Below are 17,571 nucleotides of genomic sequence, written 5' to 3' on the forward strand. Positions count from 1 at the left end.
ACAAGTTTTAAGTGTTTGCTTGTGTATACCCAAAGTTAGAGAGCATAAATGTTGCGTCAGTTGAAATCAATAGAACATGTTTATCTATTATGCCATTTTTATTACCAACTAACTATTTTTGACTCGATTACAAATTCACATGAATCTAATAGCTTTTTGCAAAACTCCATATGTGTATGTATAAAGAAATTCGCTAAATATCTATAAAGACACACACGTGCAGATACAACTTTTTCATACATTTTCAACTGACAATACATTATGTGCTGATACAATATTTGATACAACGATTATCCGTTGCCTGAATATATATAACTCTTTCATTGACACAACTAATATTTTTCTGACACAATTCTTCTTCCCATACAATAATTGCACCTACATTTCGTAATTACGCTCTAAACTAAAGCTATTTATGAAATTTTCTCTTAATTTTACATGACAATAGTTTATACAAGAAGTCCATATACTACCAACAGAAAATCACATCTTTCAAAATCCAAATCAAAGAATATTCAGAACAAATTAATAATATGACTATAATATTCAAGAGCTAAAACAAACTCCTTGTGGAAAATGAAAGTATCTTGTTCATTATTTTCATTCATAACAAAGTTAAATTCAGATAAAGGTTCCTCGTTGCTACCTAAGCACTTATTTAGAACATTCTAGATTCTAACTCATAACCTTATATCATAAGAATATGTGCAAAATATCATACTCCATCGATCTCAATTATCTGTCACAGTTTCTAAAAATAGTTGTCCCAAATTATGTGAAAGGTACGAAATAAAAAGGAAATATAAAAAATATGTGAAAGGTAAAATACTTATAAAATTCTTTCTAATTAATGATTCGTAAGAGATGTGTAAAAGAGAATTACGATAAAAATTTGAGACGGAGGGAGTACAACATTTTGAGTAAAATTAAAAGCAAGCGATATAAGTGTAAACATGCCAATTTCTTGTAACAATGATAAAATTATAGACAAATCATCATTGTAGACGCATAAAAGAATTATTGAATCATACAAAAATTGAGTTTAACCCTTTAATTAATTAAGTTTAACAATTGTTTTGGACTTTACAAATTAAAATAAAGTTCACTTTATAATAAGAATAATCTAATTCTAGTATGGTGAAGTTTCTTTCTTTCTTCGATAATCGATACAATCAGTCCTTTTCAGTAAAACATGACATGTTTGAATTATGATTGTTTTTATGTAAAGAAATTAAATTCATTGCTAACCTTAATTATTTTTTAAAGATCGATAGCGTACAAGGACCGAAAAGGAGTAATATAAGTGTAACACTTGTGGTCCTTCAATTGACATTTTTGTTCTTAACGATAATACGCGTTCTATATGAAATAGACATACTAGAAAAATAAATATAGTCTCAAACTCTCAATCAATCATGAGAGTTAACATCTTATGTGTAATAGAATATATGGTTAACTTTTTTTTTTTTAATAATAAATAAAATAAATAAGAAGAAGATAATGAGAAATTTCTTGGTATTTAATTATTGAAAGATAAAACAGTAAACACGGCAAAAAGGTTTTGGCTGATATCACTAACAAGAATATTACCTAGCTGCGTTATTTATTTATTTATTTATTTTCATATGGTGTCTGGTGTTCATATTGAAGCTCCGATTAAATTTGGATTGCATACAACATCATCTATTTGGGGGTGGTGCTCCCAATATGATTTTTTCCTTCATATATGAGGCTTAGATTTGAGATTTCTAATTAAAGATAGACCAACACTTCGCCATTTGAGTTCGTTGAAGTTAGATTAAGTTCCTTAAGAATACACAAGAAATTTATGGACTCGAAATAATTTTTTCTTTTTTTTAATTAATTTTATTTTATTAATTTCCTAATTTATTGTTTTGAACAAAGAATAGACCAACAATCAATAGACCATTCCCCACCTGAAGAAAATTATTCGATGAAAGAAGTACGAGGAGGAAAAAACATGGAAATTCTAATGTAGAAATTAAAAATAATTACTATATATGCCCAAGGAACAAATTAGTAATGATCAATTTGAACATTAATATAATAATCAGGAAAAAAAATTAAATTTGTCTATATTATCTGAAATTGCATAATTTTATTTTTCATTACATTTTTGGTTTCTTAACATCTCGTATTTGTCCTTGCTATTAATTCTACCGTAAAAAGGTTGATAATTACCACGTACCAAATTAGACCATTTTCTCATCTAACAAAAATTAAAGAATATATATATAATCTATGAACATGAACTTTTGAGACTAATTTTTTAAGTTTTTAGTCTTTCTGATTTTGCCTACCACCCCCACCCCTTGAAACCAACATATTAGCTAGAACAGTGGTAGAATCAGAATTTTCATTAAGTGAGTTTAAATATAAAAATGTACGTATACGAAGAAATTAAAGAGATTCAACATCTATCTACTGATCTATTATATATAAATATAAAATAATTTTGACTTTAATTATATACGTATTTTTTGGGATGAACCCTTGGCTCTTCTCCTAGGCAAGAATATTCAATGAAACTACGAGGAGAAATAAATTAATTATATTTCTAGTACATTATGTTCTTAATTAACTTTGGTTTAACGTAGAGATTAAGGAAAAATATTATTTTTTCTTGTAGATACAACGTAACGCAAGCTATTCTCCAATATTATATTTTTAGGCCAAGCTGATTTTTAGTTTTCTTACTCACTATTAAAATTTGATCATTATATAATTATGTCCAGTCCTGGGCATGCAAAGGGTGTCATAGTCCCACATCCGTTGTGAGGTGAATTATTTTATCTTTCTTATATGATCTTGAACAATCTTTTTATCTCACTAGTAAGTTATTAATAGTCACTTCTACCACCATCATTAATGTTGGGATCATACTATAGCTATCGATATGCTTAACATGACTTCTCTTTGGAGGAAGAAAGCTTACCAATTTTTAATAGTAATGCCTGACTAAATCTGAATTCACGCCTAAATATCTCACATTAGAGGGATAATGCACTACCTAACAAAGATGATATATACTATATCCCAGTAACTCACACTCGAGATCTCTGATTAAGCTTTACCACGTTGAGTTACATATGAAGAAAGAACATAAAAAGATAGAGTCAAGAAATGTTTTATAGAAAGAGATGGACAGCCAAAGAACCTCCTTTGGTTACTTTATATAATCTCAGAATTTCTGAGATTTGCAAAACTAAGGTAATAATGTTTAATTACCATCAGAAACAAACATATAAAAAAAAAGGTAAGAGCTTATTCCATCTTATAACAAACCAACAAACATCTCTTTCTAATCCCAAATACCACAAATTAACTCAAACTGCATCATAGTATATACTAATTGATAACTTGTCTAAAACTTAAACAGGAACTGTCCTTCCACTTGTTGCTCTCATTTCAGCTACAGTTTCCTCTTCCCCTTCGTTTTCCCTCGACATTTCTTCCAATGACTTCCCATTGGATTCTGGAACCAAGAATGTGAACATCATACCAAGGAAGTTAACGCAACCTAGGACGATCAACGAGTTCCTCACACCAATACCAGAAGGGTAACCAGCATCAGTCTTTTTTGGATCTGTGGGCTGAGCAGCGTACAAGAATCCGAATGCACCAACCATAGCTCCTGCTTTTCCTGCTGCTGCTGATATTCCATGGCATGTGGACCTAAGCCTGGCTGGGAAAATCTCAGCAGGGACGACGAATGTTGTGGCGTTTGGACCAAAGTTGGCGAAGAAAAAGGTGAGTGAGTACATGACCACGAAGCCGATTCTGTTATCCTTGAGAGTCCAGTGATGGTATGGAAGGGCTAAGGCAAACATGAAGACTGTCATGAAGAAGAATCCCATCAACTGAATTGCGAATCGACCAATCCTATCGATGAATGCAACTGTGAACCAGTAACCAGGAACAGTACTACAAAGAGCAATTAGAGTTTGTGCCCTTGCAATCTTGTAAACTTCTTCCAACGCGTTCATGGTTTGTGCTGGTGGAATCCATCCAATTGCACTGAAAATGTCCTTCTGGAAAAGGTTTTGACTGTAGAAAGCAATGTCCAACAAGAACCATGTGCTAGCAGTTCCAAGCAAGTGAAGTCCATGGCGACGGAGGAACTCCTTACTGAACAAACCAAATTCATTGGCTCCTTTTGCTTCAGAAATAGCTGCAACTTTCTCTGGCTCTGCTTCAATTTCGACTTGCAACACCTTGGACATGTCGTTAGCTGCCTGTTTCAAGTTCTTGGCGACCAAGGCAGTGTAACGAGCGGTTTCAGGCATCTTCATACGCCAGTAATAAGTAAGTCCAGCAGGGATTGCACCGAACATGAGAATTATACGCCACACGAAATCAGCCTGAGAAACTGTTGAAGCAAGAGCATCAACCTCATATGCTGGTGCAGGGAATGCTCCCTTGAATGCTGCAGAAACAATGATTGCCACCATTCCACCAGCCAGAATTCCGAAACCTTGCATAGCAAACACAGCAGCAATGAACGCTCCACGAGTCTTTTTGTTAGCATACTCAGACATGATGGTGGCAGAAAGGGGATAATCACCACCAATGCCAAATCCTAGCCAGAATCTGAAGAAACAAAGTGTAGTCATAACACTTTTTGGTGTATGACCAAACGAAAGCCCCGAGGCAATTGAACAAATGACCATAATCATAAGGGTCATTCCATAGACTTTCTTCCTTCCCATTTTATCTCCAAGCCACCCGAAGAACAACTGTCCAGCAAGGGTGCCACAGAAGGCGACTCCATTAACAGCTGCTGAAACATTAGGGGGCAGAGAGCCAGGTTTCAATGCATTGTCATGATGGTAGTAAATACGACCAAGCAATTTAGTGACCATAGAAATGCAGAAAAGGTCATAAGCATCAGTAAAAAACCCCATCCCAGCAATCACAATTGCTGTGAAGTGATACAGTTGTGTCTTTGCCACATCTAGTGCATTTAGCACTTGCAAATCGTTCGCCATGACTAAACTTCCTGCAAAAACACAACAAGAGGCTGTAAATTATAAGAATTCAACTTACATCACTAACATAGTACACATTTTTTAGCCTGTTATAACAAGGAACATACTTAGTGTTCCAGGTTACTAATCCCGCTTTACACTGTCAGTATAGTTAAACTCAAATAACAGAACAAAACAAGAAGGTATTTTAGGATTGCATAAATCAAATCTGATCAGAACAAGAGGTTATGTAGATTATAAGGACTTAACTTACATCACTTATAACATAGTATACTTTTTTTTCACAAGAACGTATATTTTTAACCTGTTGTAACGAGTAACATACTTATTGTTCAAGGTTACTAATCCCACTTTGTACCGTTGCTTTACACTGTCGGTACACAGAAGTTAAACTCAAATAACATAACAAAAACAAGAAGATATTTGGGATTTGCATTAATTAAAGCTTATCTCAATAATTAATACTAATAAGTTTGTAAGCTGTCCTACAGGGGGTAGAGAATTGACTTATTGATAAAGAAGACAAAGTAAAGGGGACCACAAAAGTCTTGTTTTCTATCTATTTATTTTATTAGTTTTAACTTGACACATACTAGGTATGTGTGCTACTTTTCAAAGCTGGTGACCTAAAGTTGTGACATAGTATTATAAAACTATAGTGTATATGTGAAATCAATAAAGAACCTAAGCTTTTTATAGTCAAAATTGAGAAAAAATGGTTTAAAATCACATCAGCTATACAGTGCTGACTACTACAACAGTTATTTCCAGATAGGGATTTACAGATTCCTTGAGATTCTGGCTGATGTTATCATCACAAACCGAACGTAATCCCAAAAGTAGAGTTTGAAAAGATGATAGCGACTAGTCGTTCAATCATAACTCAATTCCGAAATCATTAACTCGGCCTTGCCTCTACCTTGTAAAGATAGAGAGACTATTTCTCGAACAGTTGATTCAAAAAGTTGTGGCATGATTACATCACAAAGATACATAATTTACTTAAAAAGTATTAACAAGTGATGTTATTTTTTTAACATATGGAGTGGTTGATATTAGTAAAAATTAGGTTTAAAGTTGCTATCAAAGACCAATAATTAAGAGAAAACAAGCTAACTCCTGTTTTACTTATATAAAGTCCATGCTATGAAGTCATGCAGAATACACATATATATTTTTTTAAAAGATAGTATTTATTTATTTTTTCTTAGAAAAAAGTGAAGACTTTTCAAAAAATAAAGGAAACAGCCTAACATCTACATGTGAGCCATAAATCTAGAAGACAAGTTAGTACTTTTCACAACCAGTGTATACTAAACAGAACTATACATATAGGACCATTCAAGTGTCTTTCATGATTCCCATTTTCAACAATCAAAATATAAACACTAGAAGAAACAAAACCTCATGTTACATCAAACAGGTTAAGTTTCACCAAAAATTTGCGTGTGAAGTTTTCATTTTTTAAAAAAATGAATGTGTAAACTACATAATAATTGACAATCCAAAATATTTAAAAGATATATGAAAAATTTACGAACAAAGATAAACTTATTTGAATCTCGCTAATCTGAAATGTGTCACATAAATTGTGACAGAGTGAGTACAATCTTTTTCATTTGGGAGTGTTTAGAAAAGGGGAAAATCAATTTCTTTGATCCTGAAACATTACTGAAACCAAATCATATAAAATGAAATCTTGAAATAATCATCAAGAAATTATCAATTTGCTAAAAAGTTTATATTTTTAGATAAATCAGTAAATGGGTATGAACAAAAACAGATACCCATTGATCAAAACCTCCATTTCCACCATAATAAACAATCAAGAACTCATTTTTTCACTATTTATCCATCAAAAACACAAATGCATGGAGTAAAAACACAAGAAAATTAACAAAATATAAAAAAGATAAAATCTTTACACTAACCTTACAGAGTTATCTTCAATTTCCACCAAAATCAAGAAAAAAAAAAACCAAATTTCAAGATTTGTTTTTTTTTTTTTACGTTCAAGAACTCCAACAAAAATACCCAAAATTAAAAATCAAAACTTTGGGTTAATTTGCATTTATATTTTTAGTTTCACTGAATCTGAACTCTCTTAAGAAAGTAATAACTGAGTATTTATGAAGAGAAATATGGAGAATTAGTGCCGTATTTAAAGGGAGTTCCAAAATGGCATCTTTTTATCGTATATTCTTCTACTAACCTTCTTTATAGGATTTGAACCATTCTGATCTTGCCACGTGTCTAATTAGGTCCACAAGATGTGTTATTTGTACACGTGGCATGATCAGAGAGGTTTTTTTTTTTTTTTTTTTGCAAGTCAAAAGTCTCTTATAAGACACGTACTTCACTGGATCACCCTATTTTTAGTGTTGACCACACTATTTTTATTCTTTTTTTTAAAAAAATGAATTTATATATTTTTATATTAATATATTATTTTAGTTATGAAATTATACTGAATATGTTAGTAATTGTTGTTTTTGAGTCAACGTAGAATTAAGATATGGGTATTTCTTATGCTTTACTAATTTTACTTCTGAAATTATACTGAATGTGTTGTAACTGCTGTTGTTGTTATTGTTTTGATTGGTTGAGTATTTATTAAGTGAATACTTAAAAAGTGACATAGTTTAATTTGGATAATTGTAATTGAAGTTATTAATTGTTTTTGTAAAGAAATCTTGGAAAATCTTGAAAGATGAGTACAGGATAAATGATAGATGAGGTAGCATTAACTATTATAAGAGATCATTATAATCCAAAGTTATAATTGGGTAATTAAAATTATTTAGAGTTTCCATATTCAAATTTCCCTAAAAAATATTAGGGTTCCAAAATATTAAATGTAAGTTTATCTATAGGTAAAATTTATTTTTCACAACTTGTGTTTGTCGGTTATAACTGAAATTATTACTCTATAGGTTATAATATGATCGATCTTGATATGTTGTTCACGAAACGCTTACTCTGAAAATTAAAATCAAAAGAAGAATTTCATAATGATGTATATATTGGCAAAAGAGAGATAATCAACGTTATTGTACTATAAATACACTTAAAAACTTATAATTAATTTTTTTTACTGCATGTTGTAGTCATCTTGATATGTTTGTTCACGATACTTTTACTCTAATTAAAATCAAAAGACGAATTTTATAACATGATATAAATAGTAAATCAAAATACATACGTAAACTATTTTCTCAAAACAACAAAATATCACAATTAATTCTCAATGAAACGATAAATTTGCCTAAAAATGCCTAATTCAACGTAATCATATAATAAAAAGTCAAATAAATATTTGTGTATATAGTGTAAATAAATATATATATATATTCAACTTAAATCCCAACTAACAATCCTAATATTTTGTTAGAAAAGTTCCAACTTCCAACTTACATCATATATTTCGAATCTATGTTTACATTTTCTCTTTTAAAAAAATATTGTGGCATATTTCCTTAGTCACTCATTTTTTATTTTTTATTTTTATATGGATATGTTAAGTGTGGCTGAAAATAAAAAAAATATTATATGATAGTCTTCGTTTACTTCACTATTTTTATTATTTTACATAAGCCTATACGTATTTAATTTTCGAAGTCAAAATTTGATATGATGAGTAGATAAATTATTTTGATGGAGACAAAAATATATTTTTTAGGGGGAGGGGTTGAGGCTATCATGCTTGCCAATCTTTTGTTAATATCTTAAGTCAAAGTATAATGCATTTACAAGTAATATAGTAGTAGTAGACATGTTGTGATTCTTGACGGGCGAAATTCAATTATTAATCAGAGTATAGGGTTTGGTTTTTGAAAATAGAAAAGAACCTTGTTGAGAGAGTCGACTTCAAAAATATGAGCCATGTAAATCGCGAAATCGGATATAGTTAAACCCTAATACAAATATCCGAAATCAGGTAGAAAATTTAAATAATAATCATATATATATATATATATGATGTGAAAAGTTGGTCTTTGACAAAAATGTATTTAGAATATTTGAAAGTAAAACTATGTGGGCGTTTCAACTTACTTTATTTGGGGCTTGCCTTTGCAGATTATGATAATATATGGTATGAAAAGGTGCTAAAAATGGGAGGAAGAAAAAGAAGAACAAAAAAGATTTATATAATTGAACTTTTGAAAATGAAATATGACATATATTTTGAAATGCTACAATGCTAACGAAATTAGTTTTCCTTTATTATTATTATTAGAATTAACAGTCAAAAATGTTATTTAAACTATCTTAATTTTCTGAGTTTCATATTTAAATTATTGAGAGTGAGTTTCTGACCTCAACTATTAGTTTCTAAGTATGGTTAGGAAAACATACCTAGACCAAATGTTGTCTACAAAAACTTCTAGACACGTTTGATCATAAAATCTTTATATATGGTCCTAAACTCCATCCTTTCAAATCGGAGATATCAACGTCACAATTGAGACAAAACCAAGTGGTGGGAAGAGAATAAATTAATTTATATGGTGATAAATTTTAACATTTTAACCTTAACTTTTAATGTATTTAGCTTTGTCCGCTGGAATTGATTTTCCACCTGGAGTGCCACGTGACAGAATTTTCACACAAAAAAAAGTGACTGCAGTACATACACTATCATAAATTAGTCGAGGTGTATATTTTTTGCTAATCATCGAATGATAGTTCAATAGAAGTTCACACTCATAATAGTTTAGATATGAAACTCGAAAAACTATGATAACTTAAATATGTTTTTGACACTTAATTTGTTCTTATTATTACCACTTGGAAATGAAAACTTAATTGATAAGAATTAAATTACCTTTAGTTACAAACACATATTTACCTTCATAATTTTTCAGAAAAATCACCTTTCTTTTGTTATTCTAATATTTTTCGAAAGAAAATATTTTTCTAAGATAATAACTATTAGTTCAATGACGTGAGAAATGTATGTTCATTTATCAGATTAATTAATCTTTAATCACATACACTTTCACACTCAATCTTTTTAAATTACTGATTACCCCTTAAATTAAGCCCATTGTTAGCCGTTAATCCATTCTCCCGATTGCATACGATAACTGAGAAAATAATTTTAATTCTTTTAATTATTTTTTTAATTAAAATGAGATAAGATCAATAGATACATTTTTCTATAACTAAGTAGTTGACAAATAATTAGTCGACTTAATACATTTTACTAAATTCATTTTAAAACAATTTAACATTTTCGTGTCGCCGATTAACAAACATGACAAGTTTTCCATCAAAATTATTTGAATACTATATAGGGAAAAATAATATTATTTTATATTAGAAAGAGCATGAATAATGCATCTTGCATACAAGGGTGATTAATAAATTAATTATGTAATTTAAATAACATTAATTTAAGCTTAGTAGTACATTAAGTGGGCCACTTGATGGGTGGGGACTCTATTATTGTTGTGAAAATATAGATTTTTTTTTTTTTTGCCTGTTGTAACTATAACAATGGAAGAAAAGAGATATTTAGTGTGCAGTAATTATTTTTAATAAAAGTATCTATTGTCATAAAAATATTTAACGATAATTTAGTTAATGTCATTGTATTCAAAGTCACTAAAGTCTTTAGCATCATTTATATAAAGTGTTGGTTATCAATATGCATATTTATTATTATCGCTAAATATAATATAACGATAAATCATATTATTACTGCTAAATTTTTTATTTATTGGGGTGTAAGAACGTTTTAGACTATAATCAAAAAATTGAAATTTTTATGAGTAAACTTTTAGATTATTATTTAAAATCTTATAAGAAAATGTTAAATTGTTATCTAAATTTTTGTAACTTGTTACAAACATTAAACGACAAACTAATATCATGTTAGTACTGTTATAATATATGAGTAAATATTAGACTTGAATCTAACATTATTCCAAAAGATTTTTTTTTCAAGGACGATTATATTTATATTATTTTTAAAATGGAAATTTGAAAAAAAAAAAAGGGTTTTATTATTGTGAAATTATAAAGTCTCAAGTCAACGGGCCATGCTAGTTGTTACAAGTATAGAATTTCTTAATTTGTCCCTTTTCAATGTCAGACTTATCATGATACTTTCAATTATTGAAATAATTATTTTATAAATATTGTCTTTGTCATGTGACAGTTGTATATATGTTAGGTCTTAGAGTCAACTATATTATAATCTAATGATCATAAAAAAAGTTTTTTTCTAAAAATCTTTAAAAGCTTGTTCACATTCTATTACCTAAGCGGCATTTGTTCGTATTTTCGTTTCTTATTGATTTGGTTATGTATTATTTGAGTCGAAGTTTCTATTGAAAATAATTTCTATATCGTCATAACGTAGGAATATTTTTTATTCGTTTTTACTTGTTCAGTGTTAACTTGATACACCTCTTAAGGAGTAATAATAAAATGAGATTTTTTACTATATTGTTAGTTGAATATAATAAATTCAATGTTTTGAAAAATGACTATATCTTATAACAATTAAATTGAGAACTAACTAAATAAAAAATTATTTCTTGATTTTCTTTACTAAACGAGTAAAAGTGAACGAAGGGAGAATTGTTATCAATCCAGTTGTGAGAGTTCACGAACAAATATTATAATTAGGAAAGCAAAAAAAGGGGACAATTTTAGAGTATAATTTCTAATTATAGTAAGTGATAATTCCGTGGTCGTGTGTTTCTAATTTCTGTATCGAATTTAATGTCCATTTTATATTGTTTGACTTTCTAACTATAATAATTATTTTTCGAATGTTTTATATACTTATTAATTACTTATCCCAACAACATAGATTCCACTATCTTTTTTGTTTTAGTTTAATAAGTATGCCAAGGTAGATATTTGGACAAGTATTGAGATTCCAGAGTGATAAATAGTAGTCTGAAATTCAGAAGATCGATTAATTTGAATTCATATCATAATTTAGGATAAAAGTTACAATCAATTATAATTGTATATATGTACGCCATAGATTGAAGTCCTTTTATAATAATCGATATCGATAATAAATTTTGAATATAACATTTAGAGTTCGATTAAAAGATGTTCAATTTATGTATGTTTTCAAAAGTATTTACCTAAATTTGGAAAAACTTAACTAAGAAAACAAATGGAAGTTAATTTGTAGGCCAAAGGTAATAAATTATGCTAAGAGCTTAACTAAAACAAATTATCTTTAAAAGTTCAAACTAGTAATAAAATACTTACTATTAATTAAAACCCTTGAATAAGAAAAGTATATAAAAGAAGAAAGTAATTTAATTACAAACTTCTAAAAAATGCTAAACATAAGTTAGAAAAAGTTATTGCCTTTTTAATTTGAAAATGTTAGTCTTAACTCTTAAGCACATTTATCAACTTAATTCATGCAATATAGTCATAATTACCCTTCTTAATTATGACAAAAAATGCCTAATAATTAAATTCGGTTTTGTTTCTTGTTATTGTTTATTCCTTAGAGAGGTTGTTAAGATAGTTAAGTGTTGTAAGTTGTAGCTTGTTGTGGACAAATTTCCACTTGATTATATTTGATGTTTTATTATGATAAACATTATTAATTAGAACAACTGATTTGACCTATATTATAATATATTATACCCGAATAAAATTAAGTATATTGTAAAAAAAAATGAATTTTAATAAGCATAACTCAACTCAGAAAGCTAGCTCGAAAAAATAAGGATTAAGTCTTCAAACCTTACCTTACGTCGGGTGCGTAGGTACTTTCATATGGGATCCAACATGGATTTTAAGAATTGGGATGATTCTTGTTTTACCATGTAAAAAAGATGGATTAAATCAAAAAGAAAAGTAAGAATTGTCCAAGTCATACTCCATTAGTCCCGGGCACAACATTTAAGAAAGAAAAGAAGACTTCTGAAATTTGTGGTCTAAAATTCTACTTGACTATTTCTTTATTGTTTGGTTACAAATAATTTCATTAAGGATAAAAGTAAAATTTTAATAATTTGTTTCTAATAATAGAAATTAAAAGTGTCGTTCTTTTTAATTTGGGACAAATTTTTTAAAAAATATATCATATAAATTGAAATAAACAGACAAAGTATTAAAAAGACCAACATTCCATAAAAAATCGACGTGGGACTCTTCACATATATGTACTTTGGTGTAAATGCCAAATCTCGTAAAAACAATTACCTTTAATGTGGAAACCTAACTATTGATTAGCTTCCAATCGTGGTTGTCATTATAGGCTCAATTAGTATCCCATAATTCTCTTGGGAAAAAGTAGTTGTCATTAAACTATGTATGTTGTTTGTCCATCCCATTATTTACAATTTAGATGGTATATAATAGCTAAAGTATGTTTAAGTTGAATTTAATCTAAGCATAAAATTGTGTTAAGCATTCGGTATATATATTCAAAATCTACTAGGATGATTAATTTAATTTTACATCAGAAGTTTATTATGTAAGCTTTTAGCATTTCTTGTTGGAAAGGATTTCATTATTAGCTAGTCTTTAAACCCGATGAAACCTCTAGTTAAAAAAAATGAATAGAGTTTATACCGTCCTACCACAACATTTGAATGGCTTGGTGAGTTAAGAAATGGTTATTAATAAACCTTTTGTATTGGTGTATAGATATAGGTTGAGACCATCATAGGGTCTTCTTTGGTGACGAAAACTTATAAGATTTTTATTATTGTGCGAACAAAATCACATATTGATGGTAAAAATATTTTGCAAAGCTTGATGTAAGTATAAAGATGCTTTTAAAGGTGTGAGGTATGTTGGGAAAAATTGCACAAGTCTGGCCTAGAATAGAACAATAACTCACACCATGTTATAATTGAGAATATCTTTGGGCTGATTTAGTTCAACAATTGATCATATTAATTAAAGTCAAAGTTTGACGAGACATGTATGAAGATGGCAGAGTGATGGTGGGATGCTCGATTTACTACATATAAGAATACTTTTGATGGTGTGAGATACCAAATAAGAAAAATCATGCAAGCTTGGGCCCAAGCGGACAATATCAGACCGTGTTAGAAATATCTTTGGAAAGCTCAAAAGGTGACAAAAGCAGAAAATTAATCAAACTATATGCGTATGTATTCGATTTGGTAGTTACATGTTAGGTATATATATATATATAGCAAACGTATATAATGAACTCATACAAAGATTCCTTGTCAATTTTATCCAAACATATATAATAAAACGTAGTAGACTTTTTTTAGAAAAGAATAAAAAAATTATTGGAATCATGAACATAATCGGAAAAACTAAACGCAAGTAATGGGAAATAATTGAAATATGTTAGGTATAGAGTATTTTGGTAATTAACAAATAAAATGGAAATTGTAATATGACTAATTATATGTAAAAGCCTACGTAACACAATTTTTTCATTGATTATCGATAGAAAAAATGTTTGTATTGTATGTTAATATACCGAATATTTGTGAAATTATTTTATATTGTTGTGCAAAAGTGCAATATTAAAACTCCCTTTTTCTTGTTGGGTATTTGAATTGCTTTAGAAGATGTTGAAAATTTCGAAAGGTGAGACAAAGCAAAAACTATAGTATGTTGTAGTAACTAGTAATAATAATAAGTTGATAACTATACTATAGTATAACGTATCACATGAATGAATTGTCAAAAGTTAAAACACATTTTCTCCTATTTTATTTTTTAAAAGTTTTTTTACTCGATATTTAATATTTGTATTGAATTTTAGATAAATTCACATTTGTGTATTATAGGTTCAACTCTGAAGGCGACACTCTCGATAATTATTTTTTTTCATTTTCCATCAAAATCAGAAATTTTAATTAAAAATAAAAGAAATTCAATCATCACATCACAATCAATCTTAATACACATTTTCTGCCCTTGGACGTCTCATCCATAAAGTAGTGTGGAAAGTCAAAAGATTCCTCTGTCATTTTTATTTTTTTGAAATAGTATTTTTTTTTTGCATTGTCAACTAATAACCAAAAGATCAATTTTTAATTTCTTGACGAGTTGGAAGAAACGGTTCAAATCCCACTATCTCATGAAGTTAAAGAGGGGAAATCGACAAGAAAGACGTAGCCTATTACATCGCTCGCTAACTCTGTCTAAGGTACGAATATCAGGTAATTTAATTTAATATATATCATTAAAATGATACACGTTTTTTTTCTTCTAAAAAGCCGTAATAGATATTGCATCAAAGTCTGTTTCGCCAATTGACTAAAAACTACTTGTTTTTATAAGCACTTTATTAAAATAATTTTTTCAAAAGAGAATTGCTAGAATTGTGAAGAAAAATAAGGTAACAGACTAACAATAATATCCATGAAAATGAGTGCCAAGTCAAAATTTAACTGTTAGAGACGACTTTACCAAGTCTAATATAAGGAGACATAACTATGAGGTCTAAAAGTATTTGAGATATATATAACTTAAAGAGATAGAATTAAAACGAACAAGATTAATACATCAAACTTAAATTGAAAATATTAATGAAATAAATGGAGAAAGGGATTGGAAATTTGAGATAAAGCAAGATATGGGAACCAATGGTGTCTAAAAGTAAAAAATAGTACCTATAAAAGACAACTCAAAGTAGATAGAAAGACATAGTACTATTTAAACGGATTTAGAATATAAAATTTATGATAATTTCAAATTTAAGAAAAAATACTTAATTAGAAGTGTCAAAGGAGAATTAAACCCTCATCAATGAGGATAACGAATGATAAGTAAATACTATTTCTATTACGATTATTTTTTAACTTAAAAGTCATCTAAAATCATTTTTTTCTAATTTTTTAAGAGACTCTAAATCTAACATTAATGGTCCCAAAATGTACCAAAATTCCACGGTATTTTGAATTTCCAGTAAAAGAAGAAACTTATTAGAGATAGAAACAAATTAAATGCTAAAGGGAAATTAGAAAACCCCCAGTCTTTACTCACATGTAGATTTATATAGACTTTTAGTCAACTTGAGTCATTTAGGTGGTGATGAAATGATCGAAATTCTTTTACTTTTAATCAGTGGTTTCATGTTTAAATTTTTAGAAATAAAAAATATCATGTAATATGTAAAATCAAATTCAGTCAAATTCCAATACGATTATCGAAAAACTGAGACAAACAAAAAAAAAAATGAAAATAAGACTTTTAGTCAAATTCTCCATCCCTTCCCTTACCCCAGCTATATACTAGCTTTCACTTTAATGTTCTTGACTCATTCCCATAGTTCATCAATGATCAATTAATGTAGATACATTTTTTAAATTTAATCATGACTCTATAGTGATGTCAAAAATAACGGCAAAATTAGGTGTGCTAGCCAGTTTTTGGATCGGTATTTAAAGACTTAAGTGTCGTTGAAATGTAATTGAGAAATAATCAACTATTATTATCGAAGTAAAATTTAGATAAAATACATCTAGTTAAAACTGTTGAAGAAGAAGGAAGCTGACGATTGGAACATGTCAAAGGAACAGGTCCAACGAAGCTGACTGACGTGTCTGCAGCAAGTGTTGATGAAGAAGGAAGCTGACGATTGGAACATGTCAAAGGAATAGGTCCAACGAAGCTGACTGACGAGTTTACAACACTGCTGTAGAATTAGAGTTACACTAGGATTAGACTACTTATATTAATTAGGATTATATTACGACTAGAATTATATTATGATTAGGATTATATTACGACTAGGATTATATTATTTATAATTGCATTATTATTATTATTATTATTATTATAGTAATAATAGGTATTGTAGTAGGACTCTAGTATAGTTAACTTATGATTCTACAATTCTCCCTATATAATGAGGTTGTAACTCAATATTATTTTCATCAATACAATCTTTGATTTCTCTAATCCTAGACGTAAGATTTCTACATGGTATCAGAGCATAAAACCTCTTCCGCTCTCTGAGTATTGATCACCAAAAAAAAAAAAAAAACCACATGTTAAAATTGCTATGACCCATTCTACCAATACTATGTCAACCTCCTCACTTCACCAACTCATTGTCGCTTGCTCCATTAAATCTAAGCCAACAAACTACACACAAATATCCCAATTGATTCACGTGATGAAACAAACATATTTCATCGCAGAGAATGAACCAAGTAAAAACAGTTGTTCCACTGGACAAACTGCTGGGAAAGTTGTAGAGATTGAGAAGGATGCAAAAAATAGTGACACCATTGCTGATTGGAAGGAGAAAGAAGTGTTACTAAGGAGTTGGATCTCAAGCACCTTGACCGAAAAAAGCATACACCTAATTGTGGGCTGCTCAATTGCCAGGGAGATGTAGGAATGCTTGAAAAAAGCTTATATTCAAGCAACAAAAGTAATTTATTTTGTTAGAGGTTTAGGTCTCAAATACAAGACCTTTGTCATATTAGGTAAGACACCATATTCCACTCTTAATCAATTTGTTTATGCTCTCACGAGTTTTGACATAAGGGAAGATGAAGAAGAGGTGCCACAACAAAATCACAACATGGTATTATTTGCTCAAAAAGGCAGGGGAAGAGGAAACAACAAC

General features: G+C 29.2%; 2 protein-coding genes across 3 annotated transcripts in view; one reads left to right on the forward strand and one right to left on the reverse strand.

Moving 5' to 3' along the window:
* LOC125871545 (germin-like protein subfamily 1 member 7) overlaps positions 1 to 17,571 on the forward strand; it is a 171,061-nt gene that overhangs the window by 130,304 nt on the left and 23,186 nt on the right. The gene's annotated exons all lie outside the window — the stretch shown is intronic.
* On the reverse strand, positions 3,127 to 7,140 carry LOC125871529 (low affinity inorganic phosphate transporter 1-like). The gene is given in 4 exon segments (XM_049552142.1): positions 3,127 to 3,536; positions 3,538 to 3,572; positions 3,575 to 5,020; positions 6,941 to 7,140. Coding segments are annotated over 3 exon segments (1,614 nt in total). The 5' UTR covers positions 5,010 to 5,020; positions 6,941 to 7,140; the 3' UTR covers positions 3,127 to 3,392.

Source organism: Solanum stenotomum, chromosome 7 (genome assembly GCF_019186545.1).
Source record: "Solanum stenotomum isolate F172 chromosome 7, ASM1918654v1, whole genome shotgun sequence".
NCBI classification, from domain to species: Eukaryota; Viridiplantae; Streptophyta; class Magnoliopsida; order Solanales; family Solanaceae; genus Solanum; species Solanum stenotomum.